Here is a 25,311-nt window from a genome sequence, read left to right as displayed (position 1 = left end):
TGTGTTTATGGTTCTACATGAGAATATTTCCCTGTCCTGTTATGTAACACTTAAAATCAGCAAAAGGGTATAGAAAATACAATTGATTGAAAACAAAGGCAAAAAACTATTATGTACATAGTTTAGTCCTATTAAGTGTTCTACACAGCGCTTCTTGCTTGTCTCTTGTAATTCATTAATGGAGCACTCTTGTACTGTCCAGCAATAGTCTGCAACATTGATGGGCTTATTTGCCCTGACAGCTTTCTTCCAACTTGTTGCAAAGTGTCCTGGTGAAATCGCTCGCCCGTGCTCGTCGCTCACTGCTCCGCAGTTCGGTGGAAAAAAATCTAGTGCAGTGCAAAAACTGTATCTTTAGTGACATGTTGACCAAGGCTTTTGTATGCTCAGAGGAGGTTTCCACCAATAACCTGTAGTTGTCTCCCTTTGTTTGTTTCCGAGAAAATTTTATTACCACTACTAGGAAGGCTTTCCATGCCGTCTTTTTCTTGCCATGCAGTCATGGCAAATGATCATCTCGAAAAGTTCACGATTCTGGAGGAATCAACAAAGACACCTTCCTTTATCTTAACCGCTTCACTTAACTTGGAAATTTTCCCCGGACGGTACGTGAAAGCGCTTGTGTTTTTCAGTGCCTTGACAAAGTTCTTCATCAGACCCAGCTGATGTGTAGGGTGGTAAACAAAATCTTCCTTGATTCAAACAAGTGGTGGATGCTGAACTTTCCTCCCAGGCTCCAGTGACTGTCGGAGTGGCCACATCTTTCTGATGTAGTAGGAAGTCTCTTGCACGACTATCCCATTCACGAGAAAAACAGCAGTACTTGTGTATCCAGTCTGCAGCCCAAGCAGAGAGCAACACCTTCAAAATCACCAAAAGCGCCACTGATGTTGGGGCATAGTTTAGGCACCTCAAAGTGTTTCACGTTGTCATAGATTGTCTTCATATGGACTGCATGACAACTGGAATTGATTGGCTAAAACATTGCATTATGACAGCAAAAAGCGTTAAGACTCCGTCTTTGATGAGCAATGAACAGTCTCAACTCATCTGGTCGTGAACGATGTGAGGGTGCTAATTACCAGCGATGTTTGTTGCACGCTCAAGATCACCTTTCATGAAGAAGAATGGGCAAGATCTTTGACGTCAACGGAACGTGGAAACCCTAGCATCACCTGCCAGGAGATTCCACTGCTGTAGTCTGGAGCCCAACAGCTAGACTAGAGCCAATCAACAATTTTAAGCATCATTTTCATTCTCAGTGACCCAGAATTAGTAAAGTTTGACTACATTTATTTCAGAAGCATTTTGGCTTTAGAGCAGTGTTACCTACACCTCAGACATGTAGCACCACTAGAGAGTGATCCAAAGCTTATTGGACTCAATGAAAAGACTTCCAGTGAGTCTGAGCTTTTGGATCAGGCCCTTATGGCTTATCCTGTTCTCATTCAAGTCCAAGAGCAGCCTCCATTAACTTTAATTGTGCAGGATCAAGCACCTAGTGAGAGGAATAATAATATTTATAATAAAACAACTTATAACAACAACATATTACGGTAGCCCAAAGAGCATGAAAACCACCCTCAGGCAGTTCTCACAGCCCTTTACAATCCCAGTTACCATCCCAATCATGTTGCTGTGCTTGTTTAGGGTTCAAAACATTGTTTATAGGGTATGTGCTGGCAGTCTCAGATGTACAGCTTCCTATCTGCAGCTATACAGTTTGGCTGAAGCAGTGACTGAACATCTACTGCAAAGATGGACAAATGAAACTACACAGTGAAAGGCTGCAGAACAGCACAGTGCACCAAAACTATTACTGCAGAGATATATTTATTAAGGCAGACAGCCTTGCAGTGTGAATCTATCTTCTATGCATTTCATGGATTCAGCTGTAGTTCAACTGTCCTGAAAAACACCAGGTTTTTGACTGACTAAAAGAAGCACAAGATGCTGTTTCAATTTCTGGACAGCCAGGAATAACACCTGATAGCTTTACAATCAAAAGGAACACACTTTGGCAATACTATGCAAATGACCAAAAGAAATGGCAATTTCACTGATCACGCAGACATGCTGTGGATTGGTGCTAGTTAAATACCTGGAGTTTGTCTGCCAAGACAGACAACAAGAAGCAGGGGCATGCGCTGAAGTCATCTTCTGGATCCCTAGTGCAGCCCAGTGTTATATCAGCTAGAGCGGCAGACCCTTTGCTATGTTAGGGTGACTGCCAAACTACAAATATAGAACATCAAGCTGCCTAAGTAATGCAGGGCACAAGCAGTATTCTGGAAAGTTTTTCTAAAACTAGTGAAGAACTGAAGGAGTCCTGCATCTTTTTTTTTTATCTGCTTCTGTTTAAAAAGCCAGCATTCCTCTGCTTCATAGGTGTTCTGCATTTGAGGTGTAGTGAAAGCTTTGCTGTCCACCAGATGTAATGTTTTAGTTCCTTACAAATGTGTGTGTGTGGGGGAAACGGGGTGGCATGTGAGACTAACATTGGAATTTTGAAACAGCAGCAGAGAGAGTGGTTTTTATTTTTGTTAGTTGGTGGTAATTTGTAATGTTTTTCTGTAACTATTGTGAACACTCTGCTTTATGTACACTGTATTTTTTTTGAAGGGGGAGAATATTAGTAGTCTACATGTTCCTGACATCCATTCAAAGTAGTGTGCAGAATGTAATGCTGTTTTGTAAGAAATGTTTTATGATTTTTAAAATAAATTTAATGAATCTATAAAAAAAAACTCTAAAAAGGCACTGCTAAGCTTTCAGGTTGAGCATCTGTGAATGCCAATAGATTAGAGGCTAACAGGCTTCATGAAATGCCAATAGGCAGTGACACACTTCACCTAAGACCAGAGACTGCAGAGCCTTGTGAAGGTTCTGAATTATTTCCTCTACCAAATCAATGTCAGACTTCTGAAGTAACAAATTTCTTAATTATGAAGCTATAACTTCAAAATAAAACTACCAGAGAAAATGGAATGCATAATACTAGCTCTTCCCCCACAATTTCTCTTTGAAAGGCAGCCATGAACATTCCCAGATGAGCGTGCAAACTTTTCACTGATTGAGCTTCAAATTTGCTTGAGTTTGAGAAATATATTGTATTGTATAACTCTTTAAAGTAGAGTAACAGCCAAAAATGGGCATCTGAATGAGGGCCCCATTGTACAACCACATAAAAAGACACAAGCCTAGGATCTAACTAAAGACAAATGGGGAAGGTGGTGGGGAGGGAGTATGAGATAACAGTAATCATATCCTGCAATGTCTGTGCACAACTAGGTGGCAATGAATTAAACGTTTAAAATAAATTATGTTAAAAATTGCCAACCACCACAGAACACCATGCCTTCTTAAAATTTCCTCTGACTCCAGAAAAAGTGACTTAGTGCTCACTGCCCATTATTTTCATATTATTTTATTTTTCACTTGTACAGTATATTTGTTTTATTCCTTCTATATAGATTATTCCCAAACCATCCCCCCATCCAACATGATTAGTTCCTTTTAGTATACATAACACGTATACCATAGGTAAGCTATCCTCCCAACTCCCTCTCTACATAAGCCACAAGTTCCTCTCCCCTTGGGATGCCTCAAGTGGGGGTTAGGGAACCATTTGGGTCTGAGGAGGATTCTCTCACCCTTTCTTCTGCAGTCCAGGGGCTGATGTCAGTGAGCACCAGGGCTGTGAAGGTGATACTAGGGCCTACCCATTACCTAAGCTCCTACTCAAATACTCCCCTTTCTCTCACCTCTCCTATCCAAAAGGCAATGATCAACCACAGAAGCCATCACAGAGTCTAGAACTGCTGATATCAGTGGACCACTTGAGGCTCTAACCCCCTGGTGAAGGAGGTGGCTATGGAGTTTCTCCTATTCAAAGATGTGAGGCAGTCCCTGTTGGACTCCAGCCCATACCTCACTCGTGGAAGTTGGAAGTCTTGGCTCTGCAGGGAGGAACCAGGGGGCTCAGTTAGTTCTCCTTCTGTGCCCTTTACGCAGCAGTGGCTTACATCAGTATATATTTTTAATATAAAAACATAATGTACGTGTATGTGAGAGAGAAAGAGCTAACATATCTTCTTCCTCTGCTTCTCCCATTAAGTACTGTCATTCTGTTTGTTTCCCTTCTTGTAAACTCTTTGAAGCAAGGACTTTTAGTTTTTAATATCTGTGTCTTATATGGTGACAAGTACACTCATGCTACTTAAGAAATAGCAGCAAATCACATACACACACACACACAATATGATTTGCACACACAAATGTAGGGTTTGCTTGTGGAAAAGTTTCAAGTGCAGTTTCAGAGCTAGTTTTGAAAATTTGACCCAAGTCTCCAGAACAGCAATACAAGGAAAGCAAAGTTGTTCTGATGTCATTCATTTTACTTGCAACTACTTCCAAAAAGTGCAGATGGAATTAACTTGGGAGAATTGTTCCAATTCTTATCCTCTAGGAGTTCTACCATAAAACTAGCAAACATAAAATACATGTATCTCCATAGAAGATAATCAGTCAGCTGAATAGATATGTAGTTTTACATATCCTGCTTATCTCCACTTTTTCCATTTTCTTCCTTACCACTTACAATAAGTATGCAGCTGATTCCTAATATGCAACCAACCACAGAACTGAGCTTCTTCCTGAAAGTGAGGCAATGGTGGTATTCTTTCAGAGCAATAAGTATTCTCTAAATGATTGTTACGGTTACGTTATAAGAAGTGAAAAAAGTTGAGAATGCTCCCTATTAATACTATCTTATTTGCTGTGCTTCATATTGTCTGGGTAACTCAATGTATAAAGTTAAATTGGGAGCAGAATTAGCAATTCGTGTAACTCATTTTAATTGGAAATAGCAGGCCAGTGAAATTTTCCTTATCTTAGTTGGGGTTAGAGCTGACCTTCCCACAGGCTGCATATCCTGTAACAGAACTGAGAATGCACATGGTAACAAGAGAATTCAGTTGCTCTAGGTCGGTGCCAAACACTAATTTCATTCCTTACCTCCAACAACACTGGTGTATTAAGAAGTTGGAGTCTGCAAACAAAACAGAAAGACAGGACTGCTCAGAAGTTAATGAAAATATCAATAAGTCATAACATCTGGAACTCATCAACCAAACTCTGACGTAAGGAAACTGTCCAGATGTTAGTGGAATTGTAGAGATTGTAATATTTGTTGAGGGAGGCTCTTCCAAACAAACAAAGCAGTAAAGCAGTTCAGCACTTACATCACTTTTCAGCACTTTGAGAAAAGCTTCAATAATATAATAATCTTTCAAATGTGTGAAATGCCCATACAATGCAGCAAGGGAACACAGTCCTGGAAACCAAGAAACTCAGCCCCTGGATCTTGGGAAACACATGAACATGCAAAGAATTGTGATATTCAAAGGGGCACACCTCTCAATTGTCTGCCATTAGGATGAACTTCATTCAAGGATCTTGTTGTGTTTCAATTTTAATAATATAGTTTAATAACATCCACAATGTTGAATCAAAGCTGGGGCCACAGAGAACAGATATAATGTTGTCCTCATCTCTTGTTTTTGGTTCCTATTCACCATGCAAACCACATTTAGGCTTCAGAACATTGAGAAATACAGATAAGGGGGCATATCCTGGAATCCTAACATGCAGCTTCCCAGATGCAAGCTGAACAATTAATGTGGTGGTGCTCAAACTCTTTCGGCTGGTGGACAGGAGTGCTCATCGCCTACAGGGACAGGCTTTGAGCATTTCCCTATGTGTATCTCCTCCATTCCTCGCAATTGCATGTGATCTTTATAAATATTTTGGGTTTCCAGGATCACAATAAAACTAATTCCAAAATTTACAGATTCCAGAAATTTTCTAAATACACAAACCTAAAAGCTCAACAACAGGACATGACATCAGACTGTGTTTGTTTCAGTGATGGAACTGACTAAGAGGACTGGAAAACAAGAATGCTGAAAATAGTGTATACTTCCATAAAACCCCCTAGCTGTTCTAACTTGTATACATGAGAATCTTCTTAACACTCACTTTCATAATGTGTTCAGTGTACTGGGTGCTCCTTTTTTTTTTGTTTAATAAATGTTAACAAAACAATGCCATTATTGCATTCTGGTTAAGGAAATGACAGAGGAACTGCATGAAGGAAATGTTTAAAATTCAACATATAGTGAAATATGTCAAAACAATAGCTACAATTCTCCACCTCCTCATCCTGCCCAAACTGCAATGTGGTGGTGTTATACTGAAATACCCGTTAAAAATAGCCAAGATGACAGAGAAAGTGCACTTTCACTTGCATTGCTGTATGATAACTACAAACTCCACTCATATCACCCTTCAAATTAGAAGTGCAAACGTGCTAGAAACAAAATATTCCAACAGCTGAAAACAAGCAGCAGAAATCTCACCCTACAACCTCTTCAGATCATTTCAACATTTCTTCACATTTTTCTTTGGAGAGTGACAAATTAAGAGAATAAAGTATAGGAAAAGACCCAACAACAAAATGTATTTCAGTCATAATCTGGGGATTTTGGCTCAAAAACATTGCACTACAAATGTCAAACTTCCCCTGTTTAAAAAACAAAGTGAAATATTTTATTTTTCCATATACAGTTATAATACGAGTGTAACCAACATTTTCCAAATATATAAAAACATATGATGTATATGTATCGTGAAGACAAGTGCACGAAGATCTATGGGCGATCACATATGTAGTCTGAACTTTGAACTTGTGATGAATTATAAAACCCATTTATTCCCCTCAAATACTAGTTTAACAACATGTTTTTCAGGTAACTCTCAGGATAACAAAAAACCCTTTGCAGAAGTGAGAAAACTTTAACCTGATAAAAACAGTTGGCAGCTTTCAGTCTGAAGAAATGATCAATAATTCTTTCACTGCATCCTGCCATATCAAGTGGTGGAAAGCGATTGGCCTGAGGCCTCACAATGCACTCAATGTGTGGTATCTTGTATAATTGCATATTTTGTAAAACATGACCTCATCTACACCCACACAGCCACTAACCAAATATATTATATTCTTCCAACCTCAAGACACTTACTGAGCTAACATTTAAAGCAATATATTCCCTGTACATGCAGAAAATACGTTTCTGAGGATAAGGATAGGTAAAATGTGAAACCCTGTAGAGTTGGTGCTTTAAACAGGGGCAACTGAAAATAATCATGAGCAAAATTCAGTGAGTGGAAAAAAAATAAACACAAAAAATAAGAATGATAATTAGAAGTTGTTTAAGAATGCTTTATTAGATGACCCAAAAAAACTCACAATCCCCCGAGAAGGCTCCTTCTGTTAAAAAGCCATCCTGGTTCAGAGGGGAAGTAAAAATAACAACAAAAATAAAAAACATACATAGCAAATGGAAAAATGAGGAAGTTGATAGCACTGTGACAAACCAGCAGTTAGGAAATGCAGAGAACTGATTAGGGAAGATAAAGGTATCAAACGAAAACTCTATTGCCAGTAGACTAACAGCAGCAAGAAGAACTTCTTTAAATATACCAGGAACAAACAAAACCGTAACAACATTATAGTTCTAATACTATAATGTCAATCATGAAACAGATAAGGAAAAATATTTAATATTTTTTTCTGTTCTGAATTTGGAAAACGCAGAACAACATACTTGTATCTATGTTACAGTGACAAGGAAATGCTTTCTACTCCATCAGTAACTAGGAAGGATGTTAAAGCGCAAGTATTAAAAGTAAACATTTTTAAAATCAGCAGGACCTGATAACTTGTACCTAAGAGTGTCGAAAAAATTTGCTGAGGAAGTCTCTGAACCATTAATGATGACTTTTAATAAATCTTAGAAGTTCCAGTCTAGGGAAATGCTAGAAGACAGAAGAAAAATAATATTTGTGCCAATATTTAAGAAGAGTAAATGGAATGATCCAGGTAACTATTGACCAGTTAACTTTACATTCATCCCAGGCAAAATCACGGAAAAGCTGATGACTTAAAGGATGGTAACATAATTAATACCAATCAACATGGTTTTATAGAAAATAGGTCTGATAAGAAAACTTGACATCTTTTTGATAAGATTACAAGTTTAGTTGATAAGGTAACCATGGACATAATATACTTAGACTTCTGTAAAGCATATGACTGAGTTCCAAATGGACATTCTCATAAAAAATTAGCAGTGTATTAAAATCGATGTAGCCCATATTAGATGGATTAAAACTGGTTAACTGATAGATGTCAAAAAGGAATTATAAATGGGGAATCATCATTTTAGGGAGGTGTGTTCTTAGCCGACTGCTATTCAATATCTTTATCACTGATCTGGAAGAAAATATAAAAATCATTGCTGGAAAAGTCTGTAGATGATACAAACATTGGAGGAGAGGTAAATAATGATGGGGATAGTTCACTGATACAGACTGAGTTGGCTCACTTGTCAAAGTGGGCTCATTTGAACAACAAGCATTTTAGTACTGTCAAATGTAAGGGCATCTAGAATCAAAGAATGTAGATCACACAAGACAGCAGACAATATCTTTGAATGCAGTGAAACTGAAAAGGACTTAGGTATTTTGTGGATAATCAACTGAACTGATCTCCCAGTGTGATGCTGAAGCCAAAAAGGCAATCACCAAACAGGAGTAGGCAGGTGGTATTACCTCTGTACAATCACCCCTCACTTAACATTGTAGTTATGTTCCTGAAAAATGTGACTTTAAGCGAAATGATATTAAGTGAATCCAATTTCCCCATAAGAATTAATGTAAATGAGGGGGTTAGGTTCCAGGGGTTAGTCTTACACACACACACACACACACACACACACACACACACACACACACACACACACACACACAACACAACACACACAACAGTATAAGTTTTATAACAATTTAATACTGTCACATGATCGATGAAAATTCCGTGCAGTTGATTCGCAGGATGGGAGGAGGAGGAGTGGATACTTTCCCTTACTGCTAAATGATGAACTAGCAATTGGCTGAGCCATCAAGGGTTAACTCTCTCACTCTACAAGGCAGCAGGAATGGAGGGAGATATGCACATTTCACCTTAAAGTACCCTGCCTTGTTAATCAGATCAGCTTGCTGAGACCACAGCTGCTTCAAGCGCCCTCTGTCCTGAGCCCTGGTGTATCACTGCATTTCTATGGAAGATGGGGTAAACGGAGAACAGGGGGGAGGACAACACCTTGACATTTGCCCCCCTCTTCCTTCTCTCCTCCCCCCACCCAGCAAGCAGGAGTCTCGAGGAGCAGCTCCAAGGCAGAGGGCAGAAGCAGCACATGGCAGTGCGGGGAGGGACAGCTGCAATTGCTAGACTGCTGGGTAGCTGCTGCACAGGGAACTTAGGGGAGCAGAGCTGATACGTGGAGCTGATAGGGGTGCTGCTGGTCCACCCTGGTTCCAAGCCCCCACCAGCTAGCTGCAATGGGCTGCTCTTCCTACAAGCAGTAGACAAAGCAGGTGGCTGCCAAACGACACAAGTTTAAACGAGCGTGTTCCCTAATTGATCAGCAATGTAACAACGAAACAACGTTAACCAGGACGACTTTAAGTGAGGAGTTACTGTATATGGTACTAGAGAGATCATTACTTGATTACCCTGTCCAGTACTGGTGTCCACAGTTTTTTTTAAGGATGTTGAAAAATTGGGAAGGGCTCAGTAAAGAACTACAAGAATGGTTTGAGGTCTGGAACACTTGCCTTTCAGAGACTCAAGAAGCTTCATCTATTTAGTTAACCCAAGAGAAGATTAAAAGGTGATTTGATCATGGTCTACAAGTACCTCTATCAGGAAGAAATTTCTGATAGCAGACAACACTTTAATCTAGCAGAAAGAAAAGGATAACAAAATCTCATGATTGGACGTTGAAGCTAGACAAATTCAAACTAGAAAGGTGGCGCAAATTTTAAAGAGAGAGGCAATTAGCTCTTAGTACAGCCTACCTAGGGTTGTGGTGGACTCTTCATCCCTTGAAGTCTTTACATCAAGACTTGATGTCTTTCTAAAAAGATGTGCTGTAGTTCAAACAAAAGTTATGGGCTTGATGCATAAATTACAGGGTGAGGCTCTATGGCCTGTGTTATACAAGAGATCACAATGGTCCTTTCTAGTCTTTAAAAATTTTTTTTTGAATCTTTGGTAAGATAAATGCAGTGTATAGTGTCTTTCAAATAAAAGCTATCACAAAATGCTTTATATAGCTAAATAATGCAGACAAAAATTTAACAGACCATCTGTCTGTCATATATGAACAATTTATATATTCATACACACATCATATGTATCTTTATGTTTATATTACTAGAGAACTACAGATCGCTACATCTGTCTAGCTACATAGGCCTGGTTTTTAGAGGTGGTGGGCACTCAAATCTGCCAGTTACTTCAATGGGAGCTGTACCTCTTCAGCACAGCCGAAAAATCTTGCAATATATTTATCCTGGGTATCTAAATGTCGACTTGTCTCTCTCTTTTTAAATGTATATTAATAGTCACCAAGAATATGTTTGCCCAATATCATCTTTTATACCAAAACACATTTATTAAGTTCACCACACTTCAGTAATAAGGCCACATATTGATTAACTACTTCTTATATCCTTCCACTAGGTTTTTGAGTTACACTAGCCAAATTCAGAAGAAAGTTTGACTACTGAATTATAGAGTTTTGTAGAAAATAGTAATCCTATTAAAAAAAAAATCATGAATATTGGCGGTTGGTTTTTTTTGAGAGGGGGGAAGGAGGGGAAAACTAATTCCACCACCCTGCCAAACCTTCCCCTTAAAATTCCTTAGTTGTTTCTGGTTTTTGAAAATGGAAAAATGTCAAAAGAAATATTCAACCAGCTCTACTGAACTATTTATCCAGTTATCATATACACGTGCACACACATGCAAAAGTAAAGTGAATTTTGCAGGGAGTTAGCAAATATCTTTCTACCTTCTCTGAAAATAACACAAAGAAAAGAGAGGAGCTATTCTGAGTACAGTTTATCTGAACTTGCAGAAACCTGTTTTCTTATTGCAGTCTGAAGATAGTCTAAGAAGAGTTAGCAATACATCTTTTAAACTTTTATGTATAACATCTGGTATCGACAAATCATTTTAGTAAGGAAATTAAGTCTGCCCTTTATTGAAAGTCAATTAATTTCAAATAGCAGGTATGTTCAAGATCTGTTGATCAGGTTCCTTATTTGTTTCTTTTTCCTAACAATGTTGGTGAGTGAGTATGTATGAAAGTGAAAAATCAACTACCTGAAGGGGGTTCCAAAGAGGATGGAACTAAGCTGTTCTCAGTGGTGGCAGTGACACAACAAGAAGCAATGGTCTCAAGTGGGGGAGGTTCAGACGGGATATTAGGAAAACCTGTTTCACTAGGAGGATGGTGAAGCACTGGAATGGGTTACCTAGGGAGGTGGTGGAATCTCCATCCTTAGGGGCTTTTAAGGCCCAGCTTGACAAAGCCCTGGCTGGGATGATTTAGTTGAAGCTGGTCCTGCTTTGAGCAGGGGGTTGGACCAGATGACCTCCTGAGGTCTCTTCTAACCCTAATCTTCTATGATTCTATGAATTACTGTGTGTCATTTTGTCCCCTTTTACTCTTTGCTACTCTTCCCATCCTACACAAATCTGATCCTACCTCAATTTCTTATCTCCCTGACCTTCCATACACTCCTTCAATCTTTTCCTCTTCCTCATGATTTTCTGAATCCTACTCTTGTTTGTTCATCACCTCTGACTGACATTCTGCTCTGTGTTCTGGCAGGGAATGTAGACTGAGACAATTTAACAGATGTAAATACTGTACTGTAATTCAGTTCTGTACCACCATGTTGCCTTTCACTAGAGAGGTTATTCCAATTTGTTAAAGAACCCTCCTTATATTATAACTTAAATATAATAGCTACTAATTAAAAAGATTGTGAAAATAAAATGAAATAAAATGCAAAACATCCTTCAAGCCTTTCAACATATTTATTTTCAACTTTTAAAATATTTGTGCAGCTACACTTTTCAGGCAATATTCTATACCCAGATACACCAGGGTAATGCTTGTTGGAGTAGAAGGTGGTCAGTACTTCTGAAACATCAGGCACCTTACTAAGGGCTTGTCTACATGGTGCATTAGTCCACTCTAGAGGGGCGTAAACTCTAGTGCGCATCAATGTATTGTGCACTAACTGGCCTGTGTAGACCCTGCTGGTTCACACTAAAAGTTCCCTAGTGCACGTTAATGCAGTACATTTTGAAATGGGACACTAAAGCAGACTAAGCGGCTTTTAATGTGTAGCAGCAGGGGCTATCCTAGCCAGTTAGTGTGTGACATGCTATCATGTATTACAATTTACACCCCTCTGTGCAGACTAATGCACTGTGGAGACAAGCCCTAAAGTATCTAAATGTGGATTCAGATGCCTATCTTTAGACACCCAGGGCCAGATCCCCAGCTGAAGTCCATTGTGGCCAAAGGGCTATGACAATTTACATCAACTGAGGATCTGTTCCTCATTTTAAAACGTTGGTCTGTAAATACAAATCACCTTTTGAGACCTGGCCTTAAATCTGTTTTGGTTGGCTATTGTAGTACCTACTGACCATTTTTTCATTTTGTAAAATATTCAAACAGTATAATTCTACTGATATTCTATACTAATGCCTAGTACCTGACCAGCAACCTTATAGATAGGGACAGATATATACAGGCAGATTGTATCTTGAGGTGCTTCTCTACTGCATCCTAGCAATGGGAAATGCTCTTATTGTTTTATTTGTGTTTGATGGATTAGTTTTCAATAGGGCTGTCAAGTGATTATTTTTTTTAATCTTGTGATTAATTGCAATTGTAAAAGATCAGGAGACATCCATTTCTCCCCCCAAAGAGTACAGTCACAAATTTAATTGATGCATTATTTTTTTAACAAGCATCATCAGGATGGAAGCATGTTCTCTGGAATGGTGACTGAAGCATGAAGGGGCATACAAATGTTTAGCATATCTGACATGTAAATACCTTGCAACAACAGCTACAAAAGTGCCATGCGAATGCCTGTTCTCAGTTTCAGGTGACATTGTAAGTAAGAAGTAGGCAGCAGTATCTTCTGTCAATGTAAACAAACTTGTTTGTCTTAGCGATTGGCAGAATAAGTAGTAGGACTGAGTGGACTTGTAGGTACTAAAGTTTTACACTCTTGTTTTTGAGTGCAGTTATGTAATCAAAAAAAAATCTGCCTTTATAAGTTACACTTTCACAATAAAGAGATTGCACTTCAGTACTTGTATGAGGTGAACTGAAAAATAGTATTTCTTTTGTTTATCATTTTTACAGTGCATATATTTGTAATAAAAAATATACTGAGCATTATGCACTTTGTATACTGTGTTGTAATTGAAATCAATATTGCAAATGTAGAAAGACATCCAAAATATTTAATACATTTCAATTGGTATTCTATTGTTATAAATGCAATTAATCACGATTATTTTTTTTAGTTAATCGCATGAGTTAACTGCGATTAATTGACAGCCCTAGCTTTCAATATTCTAAGATCATACAGTGTCAGATTTTGTGCATGCTCATGTGTGCACACTGCTCCCTCTCCCTGCCCCCGTTAGCCAGTATTAGCTGCAAGTAGAGATCCTTCACTTTCATGACTACTGAAGTTCACTCTGAAAAAGAATTATGAAGTATGGCTTATATAGCAATGAATAAATCAAGACAAACATGCTTTTTTCATCCCCCTCCAATAGGTACATGATGCTCCCACTTGACATCCCCACAACAACACTGCTGGCATGGCGTTGCAATGATTTCTGACGTATTGAATGTTGCTGGACTGTAAAAGCAATATCTTGTCTTTACACAAGGTGGTGAGAGAGTGTGGAAGAAGAGTTGAACAGGGCAGAGGGTCATGAGTCATTCTGCCAGCATAGTCCAGGTTGGCTCCTGGGGAACCAAGGTGAAAGCAACTTGTAGTGCACCTTACTGCTCCTTCATAGAGGAGCAATGCAGGGTATCCTACCTTATGGCTGTGGTAGACTGAGGGAGGGGGATGTGGTGAGAAGGGGGGCCTTATCCCTTCTCAGCCCCTTTTCAGTACACCAGCACAACAGGTCATTTTTTAGTCAAAAACATTTCTTAATTCCATGAATTATTTTTAATAATTGATGACTTTTTTGCTATTCATGAGAAGCACTAATCACTATGTCATTTAGAGTTCAGCATATAATATTTATGTCAGGATATTTTTGGGAAATCTCTCTTCTTTTTTCTCCATGATGGTATTTTTCCAGGATATCCTCCTTACTTGGCTGCCCAAAAGTTTACAGTAGATGTTTCTAGCTGTCTGATCCTTGTGTTGGACTGAACTGCAGGATTGGCCATCACTGTGCACAGGCTTACGTCTTTGCTAATTTTTGGCCACTCCAAGGCCGAACATTGTTCAGATGATTTTCTTATTGCATATGCCACAAGGAATGAGTTTTTCACATTTTCTTCTTTCCCTTGTTAGTTACTTGGACCCTGTGCTTTTTGAGGTGCGTCCTATTAAGAAAGTTTGCTTATCTAATTGCAACATTGATTTTACTGTCATTTACTCTTCATGTACTTCTAATACTGTAGTGTAAATCAATAGACCAGCATAAAGTTATTTGATGTTTTGTGCTTTTTATTGTCTCTCTATTGATCTCATCCAGTACTAGCATTGTATTTTACAGAAATGAATCCTGAATATTTTCAATGCAGTTCTGTATTGTGCTGTATATCTGGGTACCAGCCTGATGATTAAATAAAGCGATTTGGCTGACAACAATCCCAATGTATTATTGTACTTGTCAACTCTCAGATCATCAGCACAGCCTGAAAAATGGAATGCTCACTACTTTTAAGCGCACTCCAACATCTAAGCACTGTATTGATAAAGACTGTGGCTGCTCACAAATGTCTGCCATCAAGAATAAAAACATACCCACCCTTATCAACATATTTTAAGAGGTTGAAGAGTTACATGCTCACTCATTTCTAGGAATGTGACAGCCCCAAGAAATAAATTAGCAGTTGTGTATTCCTCAGATATTTGTCAATCATATGCATATATGCATATATATATATTTATATTTAACAAGGACTTTTTGTGTCCTGATAAAACCTACATATTTTCATGGATCTGTCATTTGCTGTGGGAAGGCAAAAATTACCTGTGTCATTACATGTTTTTCTGTGCGAACCAATGAGTGGAAAACAATTTTGTAGAAGACAAGGGAGTTTGTGGTTGTTGTTGTCTTATTTGGAAGTAAGCCAGACATTCTTGGAGCCTGTTGATGTAAATGCCATACCAGGTTTAACTGTAAATTGAAAAGCTTACTCAAAACATTTCACACAAGAATCTCTAGCAGATGGAATGAAAACAAGTTCCAAGGGTAAACAAATATCCAGATGACCTGGCAACACCCCGGTTAGGAAATAAGAAAATATTAAACATAAAGGACCACTTGGCCAACCCACCCTCACTCTTCTAGATTTTGCATAACCTCCTTGTTTTTTCAATGAACCTATCCACTTTCCCCGTCATTGTATCCAGTTGTCGTACACCCACCTTGCTTTTGACTGCAACAGGTCTTAATGTTGCGGCTCTTATGCCATGTTCCACAGTGCTTTTCCACAGAGAAAAATCCAGTGTCCCTTCTCCAAACCATCTGTCTCTGTAAGACAGTGGAGACATGATACTCAGTCTATGGCTGACTGCTAAATTAAGTTGATCATGGAAGAAAGGTTGGTGTCTTGGCCTTTAATGACACTAGCAAGCTTATGTTTAGCTGTTGACACCTTAAGGTGTGGAGCTTTAAATCCAACATTTCCATCTCTAGCGATGTGGTCCTCTTTTGTAAAACTCAGTGGTGGAAGGTAAAGTGAAGGAAATGGGTGTTTTTAAGGGATTTCAGAAATCTAAAAATAATGAAAGGCTACATAGTAAGATGTGGCATCTGTGAAAACAGCCACAGAAATAATCTTGCTGCCTAATAACCAGCACAGCAGGCCGAAGTTGTTTATAATCTACTATGGTTTAAAGCATATTTATATCTCTGCTACTGTATAATGAGGCATATCACATAATCCGATGGCAAAACTGTTGCCAGATAACATAGTTTTACTTACTATAACTTAGAGAACTACAGCATTTTCTAGTAGTAATGTATTTTTATTATTGTCTTGAAGAAAAAGTAAATCATTTTAAAATGTTTTTCTTTATAATCCCTGCCCAGCCTTCCCCCAAAATATCTTATATAATAATTTCTGGCATTAGTGCACCATCACAAAGGCCTTTGGAATATTTAGCTGCCCTTGTTTTCTCTACAGACAAGTAAATGAAAATGATGTGAACATTCAGTTTACATTATTGAATCCAAAAGGTTTTTTTCTTGGACATCACAGTGATGACTAATCTTGTCACTATCATTAAAAACACTCCCCCACCCACCCAAAATAAGCCATTCCCAGTAAAAGTAAATAAACAAACTGAAGTGGTCTTTTTTATATGCCACACCCACTGAGTATTTCTGCTGCCTTTTCTGAGGTATCTAAATGCTATGACAATAAAAACAACAGCCTTCATTTATGTAAATGAGAAGCAGTCTCAGAGACAGACAACAAACAGAAGAAAAAAAATGGGTTAATTATTTTCTTCCCAGGCCTCCATAATGGTTTGCTACATGTTTTGCATCTTGTAAGCCAAAATATGAGCATATGAATTGTAACTGTATAGTTATGCTTAATTTATATTTCAAAAGCCTGCCTCTGGCATACCTGACACTCACTTGGACCTTAAAGCAGTGAGAACTTTGCCAAAGGAAATACCAGTAATCTTTCACTGCACAGCCCAGATACTCCAACTGACATCCTTCTTGGCTAGGAAACAGTCTGTAATGCAACTCACTGAAGCATATCATACCAATAGAGCACAGAAGCTGACTTAATAGCAAAATAAAATGCTTCAGTAACTTCGCTGTGAGGGATTCACAACATAATTTCAACAGTGAAAGGTTACATCCATTGTTCCTGCTCTTTCAAATATATGTCACAAGCTCATAGCTGGAGAATCCTGCGCAGTCCCACTGAAGCGGGAGCACTGAAGTAACATGACATTGAAAGAAAATAATAGGTAAATAGTGTGGAGTGACACTGACATACCTTATGCAAATGATACCACTAATTATTCCTGTGTATTTTAAAACATGTTTTTTTACCCCCCTCCTCACCTGCCAGTCGTCTGTCTCTTGTATTTTTCCAGATAACATCCAGGGCTCTAGCAGTAGAGTCTCTGATGTGATCACTAAATGATCTTCTCAAAGGGGCTTTCACTGGGTGTTCCATAATGCAGTGCAGAGTATCACACATCCACAGTAAAACTGCAGCAGTTTGGCCACAGGATAAGGGGCATTCTCTGCTCTGTTATCTGTCTGAAATATCCTTCACGAGGCAGGTTGTTACTTTGTAAAATTTGTCGTCAGCTTTGCAGAGCCCTTTCCTTCAAGACTAAGGCATTGCAGTTCTCACTGCGGACACAGGAAAGCTCAGACTGCAGGCAACCTACTGGAAAGCTGCCAAAGTCAGAACTGCTGCTACATCTGGAAAGGCTTACAAATGAGCTAATGATACACTCGTTTAGATTTGGAGCTTTATTTGTGGATATCTATATGATTCTAGCTTCCTGTTTAATCAAATAACTTACTGGGCACATACTTGCATGCTCATTTATTAAGATAACATGTCTCTGCTTAACTGACATTTCAGGTAATCTTTCATTTTTTTGAGAGGAAAAAAGTAAGAAACGGGAGAGAACTATTTTTTTTTCTGATTTGGTTCATTTATTTTCTTTTGTTACCTTATTTTTCTTACATTTCATTCTGCCATCCTTACTTCTACTGAGTAATTCCTTACTCCACAAGTAGTAGTGTTGGTCGCAGTATATAAGGGGAGGGGAACAGAATTGGGTCCTTCCTATCTTAGCTAAAAGGGAATGTAAGACTCCACACTCTAAAAGGTTCATGGAAACTCCAGTGACCCTGAATGAAGCCAGTTTGACCTTGCTCAGTTTGACCTTGCACTTCCCTAATGAAGGAAGGAATGAAGGGGGAGTTGATTCTCCACTTGCAGTGTCTGAAGTGCCCCTGGCAATGTGTGAATAGCTCAGTGCTCCCAGCCTACAAACCTTACATGTGTCTAATTTCCTTTGAAATCAATGAGAGTGATGTGTGTGTCAGGACTTCAGGGGCAGGTTGTCTTGGAGTTAATTCAAGCCAGAGTCCCTTATTTTTACAGCAGCAACTGAACTTTTAAAAACAGGTAACAATACTTCTCATGAAAACAGTGCTATCATTAAAATTAACTGATGAACTTCACATACAGGTCAACCCACACAGATCAAATTGTAGAATCAGGACCAGAGATTCTACCTTGTGGGTGGGGAGGGGGTGTTTCCTTCTCTTTTATACTTTATTCTCAAGTGCAAAGACCTGTTCTTTGAATAGGCATAGAAATCATTTACACTTCACACCTTCCTATTTGTTCTTATCTTTTCCTCCATCTTTGTCTGTTGTCATTATTTCCTGTGGGCCAAATTCTGATCTCGTTTACACCAGTGTAAATTGGGAACTACTTCACTGATCAGACCAGAAGTCCCCAGGATTTATACTGGTACAAGTGAGAGTAGAATTTAGCCAAGCGTTTGTCTAACATAGGCTGAAAACTCTTCAGCTCTCTTTGTGTAGACATCTGAGCCTTCTAGGGTGTGCACTGAGATAATCTGTAAGTGTTCTTCTGCTCCCGCACAGGAAAGCAGTTATAGTCACAATGGAAGTAACAACAGAGACAAGTGCAGGCATTTTGATCATACTGTCATCTAACCTTACTCAGAGTAGTAGAACTAATTACTCCACACAGCCCCACATCTCCCACTGTTTCGATCAATGGTGAAGATGCACCAATACAGAAAAACAAACATTTTCCTAATATAGATGCACCTAGAATGGAGATGACGGCATTATCCTCAACTCTAGTACTCGATAAATGTATCTCCATAACTTATCTGAGCCCCACTGGGCCAAAGTGGAAAAGAGCAGGTGGAGAGATAACAGAATCATTAGTTGTCTTAAAGCCCCAAATTGCTCATTTTACCAAGCGTGTTAACCAAAGTGTTGGATATACTGGATATGGTTGTATCATATCTCCATGCCTTATGCATTTCTGTGGCCTCTGAACTGTCAGCACACATGTAGAAATTTGGAATTTCAAAGTGCTAATTCAAAGTATCGATTAAAATAGTTGAGAGCTCAAGAACTTGATTTAGAAACTGTCAGAAAGAGCAAACAAAGAGTAAAGAAAGTAATAAAACAACAAATTGGATGGAGGTGATTAGTGGGGCATTACTGGTCTGATGTTACTTAACATCTTCAATAATAATCTTAAAGAGGTTATGCAAAGAATTTAATTCAATTTTCAGGTGATACTAATATGGAAGGTGCTGCAAACAACTGTGGGTACATAAAATACTAAGATAACATAGAGAAGTTAGAAATATGATCAGGAAATAAAATGAGATGGATTTTGGAAAACCATAAACTGATGCATCTAGGAGAAAACAATCCAAAGGAAATATATTGTCAGAGAAAGAAATCTGAGACACAGCTATATAATAAGATTCCAGGTCTGTCACTCTGCATCTCTCCCTGAAACCTATTAAGTTTCAGTCTACAGTGTAAGTGTAAAGTGATGGGAACAACTAGAAGCATGGTTGAGGGTTCTCTGTCTGTCTTGACAGACATGTCTTTCATGAACTTTTCTAATTTTGAACTCAGTTATACTTTTGGCCTTCACAACACCCCCAGCAACGAATTCCACAAGTTGACTGTGTGTTGTGTGAAGAAGTACTTCCTTTTGTTTTAAACCTACTGCCTATTTATTTCATTGGGTGATTCCTAGTTTTGTTATGTGTTATGTATTCCCCTTGTGGTATGTAAAGGGGAAAATAACAGATCCCTATTCACTTTCTCCATATACTTCATGATTTTATAGACCTCTATCATACCCCCTCACTCATCACTTTTCTAAAATGAAGAGTCCAGGTTTTTTAATCTCTCCTCTTATGGAAGCTGCTCCACACCCTTATTTTCATTGCCCTTCTCTGAACCTTTTTCAGTTCTAATATATCTTTTCTGAGATGGGGCAACCAGAACTGCGCACAATATTCAAGGTGTGGGCACACCATGAATTTATATCTTGACATTATGATATTTTCTCTCTCTTTCCTAATGGTTTCTAACATTTTATTAGCTAGCCATTGAACATTAAGTGGCTGTTTTAAGAGAACAATGACTCCAAGTTCTCCTTCTTGTGCAGTAACAGCTAATTTAGAGCCCATGATTTTGTATGTGTAGCTGGGATTATTTTTTCCAGTGTGCATGACTTTGCACTTATGAACATTGTGTTGCCCAGTTGACCAGTTTAGTGAGATCCCTTTGTAACTCTTTGCAGTCAGCTTTGGGTTTAACTATCCTGAGTAATTTTGTATCATCTGCAAGTTTTGTCACCTCACTGTTTACCCCTTTTTCAAGATCATTTATGAATCTGTTGAACAACACTGGTTTCAATTCAGATACTTGAGGGACTCATCTATTTATCTCTATCCACTGTGAAAACTATTTATTCCTACTCTTTCTTTCCTATCATTCAACCAGATACTGATCCAGGAAAGGCTCTTCCCTCTCATCACATGACTTCTAAATTGCTTAAGAGCCTTTGGTAAGGGACCTTATCAAAGGCTTACTGAAAGTCCAAAAACTTTATTTCAACTGGATCACTCTTGTCCACATGCTTGCTGACACACTCAAAGAATTTTAATAGATTGGTGAGGCATGATTTCCCTTTACAAAAGCCATGTTGACTCTTTCCCAATTTATTGTGTTCATCTATGTGTCTGATAATTCTGTTCTTTACCATAGTTTCAACCAATTTTCTGATAATAAAGTTAGGTTTACGGGCCTATAATTGCCAGGATCACCTCTGGAGCCTTTTTAAAAAAATAGGTGTTATATTGGCTACCCTCCAGTCATCTGGTACAGACCATGATTTAAGAGATAGATCACATATCACAGTTAGTAGTTCTGCAACTTCATATCTGAGTTCCTTCTGAGCTCTTGGGTAAACACCGTCTGCTCTTAGTGATTTATTACTGTTTAATTTATCCAAAACTCCTCTACTGACAGCTCATTCTGGGACAGTTCCTCAGATGTATCACCTAAAAAGAGTGGCTCAGGTGTGGGAATCTCCCCTATATCCTCTTCAGTGAAGACCAATGCTTTTCTGCAACAGCAACAGACTGCTCCTTTAGCATCTCCATCATCCAGTGGCTCTGACTGTTTGGCAGGCTTCCTGCTTCTGATGTACTTAATTTTTTTTTGCTGTTAGTTTTTATGTCTTCAGTTAAGTGCTCTTAAAATTCTTTCTTGGGCTGCCTTATTATACTTTTACACTTGACTTGCCAGAGTTTATGTTCCTTTGTATTTTCCTCACTAGGACTTTACTTCCACTTTTTAAAGGATGCTTTTTTGCCTCTAAACACCTCTTTTACTTTGCTGTTTAGGCATGGTGACATTTTTTGGTCTTCTTACCGTTTTTTTATCAGGGTATACATTTAGTTTGAGCCTCTATTATGGTGTTTTTAAATAGACTCCATGCAGTTTGAAGGCATTTCACTCCTGTGACTATTCCTTTTAATTTATGTTTAACTAGCTTCCTCATTTTGTGTAGCTCCCCTTTTTGAAGTTAAATGTTACTGTGGTGTTTTTTTCCCCCTCCTATAAGGATGTTAAATTTAATCACGTTATGGTCTCTATTACTGAACCGTTTGGCTATACAGTAGAACCTCAGAATTACAGACACCTTGGGAATAGAGGTTTTTTGTAACTCTGAACAAGACATTATGGGATGTTCCTCAGGGCGGACTGCTCGGGGTGGGGTCTCACAGATGTGCCTGTGAACTTCAGAGTCTTCTCCTCCTACATGTAAGCGGCTGCCCAGCAAGTGGGGGTGGCGACAGGCAGCTGGTTCTAGCGCCCTGGCTGCAAGGGTGATGAGTAAGACACCCTGGGGCTGTGGCCCTTTAAAACTGAGCTGCTCCTCCAAGTGCAGTATGCAGGAGGAGCTTGGGCTCCAGCTCCAACAGCAAACACTCCAGGCCAGGTTCCAGCAGGACTCAGGAAGTCTTTTTCCCAGGCTTGGACTGGGCGTACAAGCTTGCTCCCTCCACGGCTTACAGGAAAGCAGCGCAGACCCTAGCACTGCTCATGCTCTGCCTGCTTGGGGTCCTCACAGTTGTGCCTGTAAAACTACCTCAGCATCTTCACCTCCCACCTTCCTGCTTTCCATGTGGTGAGCAGGGGGTGGGAGTGGGGACAGGCAGCCCAGATGTGTCTACCTTTAAGATGCAGTACAGGCACAGTACCGTATTTGCTGGGTTTTTTTTTTTTTTTGGTCTCCACTCCTGCCTGATTGCTGACTTTAAATTCCACATGGTGTCCGGTTGACCGGTCAGTCTGTAACTGTAGTGTTTGTATCTTTGAGGTTCTATGCATTCATCTCTTGGACCAGATCCTGTGCCGAATTTAAGACTAAATCAAGAACTGTCTCTCACCTTTGTGTGTTCTAGGGAATCAGTCATTTAAGGTGTCTAGAAATTTTATCTTTACATTCCTTCCTAAGCGGACATATTCCCAGTCAATATGAGGGTAATTGAAATCCCCCATTAGTATTGCATTTTCTGCCTTTGTAGTCTCTCTAATCTCCCAAAACATTTCACAATTACTGTCACCATCCAGGTCAGGTGGTCAGTAATATGTTCCTGCTGCTATACTTTTATTATTTAAGCATGGAATTGCTATCCACAGAGATTCTATGGTACAGTTTCATTCATTTAAGATTTTCACTTTATTTAACTCTACTTTATTTCACATGTAGCACCACTCCCGCTCTAGTGCGAACTACGCTGTCATTGCTATATATTTTGTACCCTGGTATAGCCGCATCCCACTGATTATCTTCATTCCACCAAATTTCCACAATGTCTATTGTATTAATATCCTCACTTAAGGCCAGTCACTCTAGTTCACCCATCTTAGTATTTAGACTTCTAGCATTTGTATGTAAGCATGTGTACATTTTGTCAATATTCAGTTGCTTACTTTCATGTGTTATAATTAAATGGGACTCTTATGTTTGACTGTTCCATACTAGCTCCTACTTGTACTTTATAGCCTAATAAAGAGGATAGGAAAGACATTTGTAGAGTGTCCCCTTTAATAAGTTTATCCCTAAGGGATGTCTCTACTCAAACTGTGTGCTAGTCCAGGGCACCTGTTGGCTTTCCTCCAGCCCTTAATTTAAAAAATCCTATATAAACCTTTAAATTTTATATGCTAGCAGCCTGGTTCTGTTTTGGGGTCTAAGTGGAGCTCATCTTTTCTGTATAGGCTCCTCCTTTCCCAAATGGTTCCCGTTAAGCCTAAAATCCTCCTCCCCACAACATCATCTCAGCCATTCACTGAGACCCTGCAGCTCTCTTCCTGGCCCTGTGCATGGAACTGGAAGCATTTCATGTAATGCTACCAGAGTGGTCCTGGACTTTAATCTCCTACCTAGTAGCCTAAATTTGGCTGCTAGGACCTCTCTCCTACCTCTCCTTATGTCATTGGTACTTACATGTACCATGATCACTGGCTTCTTCCCAGCACTGCATATAAGTCTGTCTAGATGTCTTGTGAAATCCACAACTTTCACACCTGGCAGGCAATTTACCACGTGGATCTCCTAGCCATCACAAACCCAACAAACTATATTTCTATAATCAAACCTCCCTTTACTATCACCTGGCTCCTCCTAGCACCTGGGGTTCTCTTAGTGCATGAGGATGCCCTAACATCATCTCATAGAACATCAGGGTTGGAAGGAACCTCAGGAGGTCATCTAGTCCAACCCCCTGCTCAAGGCAGGACCAATCCCCAGACAGATTTTTGCCCCAGATCCCTAAATGGCACCCCCAAGGATTGATCTCACAACCCTGGGTTTAGCAAGCAAAGGCTCAAACCACTGAGCTATCCCTCCCCCTGGAAGGAGGGTCCCAACTATGGGATCATTTCCTTCCACTCCAGCTTGATGTTCTTTTCTCCTGAGGCTTTCACCCTCCATAGCAGCACAGAAGCTGTCAGACTACAGTGGGACTGCTCTATTGTATCCCTGGAAGTCCCTACATACCTCTCTGTCTCCCTTAGCTCCTCCAGTTCAGCCGCTTTGGTCTCAAAAGCCTGTACTCGGTCTCTCAGGGCCATGAGTTGATTGCATCAGATCACAAGATAGCAGGATAGAGCCTAAGCTCTCAGTCTAACCTAGCTAGGCCACTTGGATCAGAACATGGCCCCAAGCAGACCACACTATAAACTTTACTTGAGCAAGCACATGGCAAGCAAGCAAGCACATAACAAACTACCTACAACATCAACACAAATCTCTCTGCCCAACAGAATCCATACAAAACTCAGCATAAACTCCCCACACCCAAACAAGTAAACAAAATCCTCCATCACAATCCCTCAGACACAAATCAACACAACCACCCACATGACACAACCAGCACACAATTCCAGACACACACACACACACACACACCTCACCACAGGATGTGCTCCTCATTCACTACTCAGACAAATCAATACAAATCTTGCAGCACAATATACATTCTCTCACTCTCATTCATTCATACCACAAAACCATAAACTTATGTGGGAATGCTGAAGGTCATCACTAACAAAAGCTTAAAGCAACATAGCAGGTGACAGTGGACAGAAAATTAGCTATGACTTTGCAATGCAATATGGAAGCAGAAAATGCTTCTGTATTGAGACTTCCTGTCAGAGCTGCTAAGGCAGCTGATAGTCTTTCCCTATATTATTATACAATTCAGATAACACCACATCAGAAATAATGCATTCCGTTTTGGTCTGTGCTGCCTCAATATCAGAGAGATTTAGACAAAAATATGGAAATATAGAGAAGAGAAACAAAGTCATTAGAAAGTTGGAGACATTAATTTATGAGGAAAGATTAAAAGTTAAATCAAACAGCTAATCTAGAATAATGGAAATAAAAATTAAAGAAATGAAAATTTAGAATGGGGTTGCGAATCAGATGACAGTTTCTAATGGTGAGGTCTTCTAGTCTGGGAAGGGAA

General features: G+C 39.3%; 1 protein-coding gene across 2 annotated transcripts in view; it reads right to left on the bottom strand.

The window, feature by feature from the left end:
- The window catches only part of DLC1 (DLC1 Rho GTPase activating protein), a 381,496-nt gene that overhangs the window by 128,375 nt on the left and 227,810 nt on the right, over positions 1–25,311 (bottom strand). Inside the window, exon 1 of one of the 2 annotated variants that reach the window (XM_032799002.2) lies at positions 17,291–17,579. The exons of the other annotated variant lie outside the window; for it this stretch is intronic. Coding sequence (XP_032654893.1) covers positions 17,291–17,429 — 139 coding nt within the window. The 5' untranslated portion in view covers positions 17,430–17,579. Of the gene's footprint in view, positions 1–17,290; positions 17,580–25,311 lie in introns of those variants that run through there. 2 annotated transcript variants of the gene reach the window in all.

Source organism: Chelonoidis abingdonii, chromosome 5 (assembly GCF_003597395.2).
Source record: "Chelonoidis abingdonii isolate Lonesome George chromosome 5, CheloAbing_2.0, whole genome shotgun sequence".
Lineage (NCBI taxonomy): Eukaryota > Metazoa > Chordata > Testudines > Testudinidae > Chelonoidis > Chelonoidis abingdonii.
Note: the sequence above shows the minus strand (reverse complement) of the source record. Positions and strands in the feature narration are given on the sequence as shown.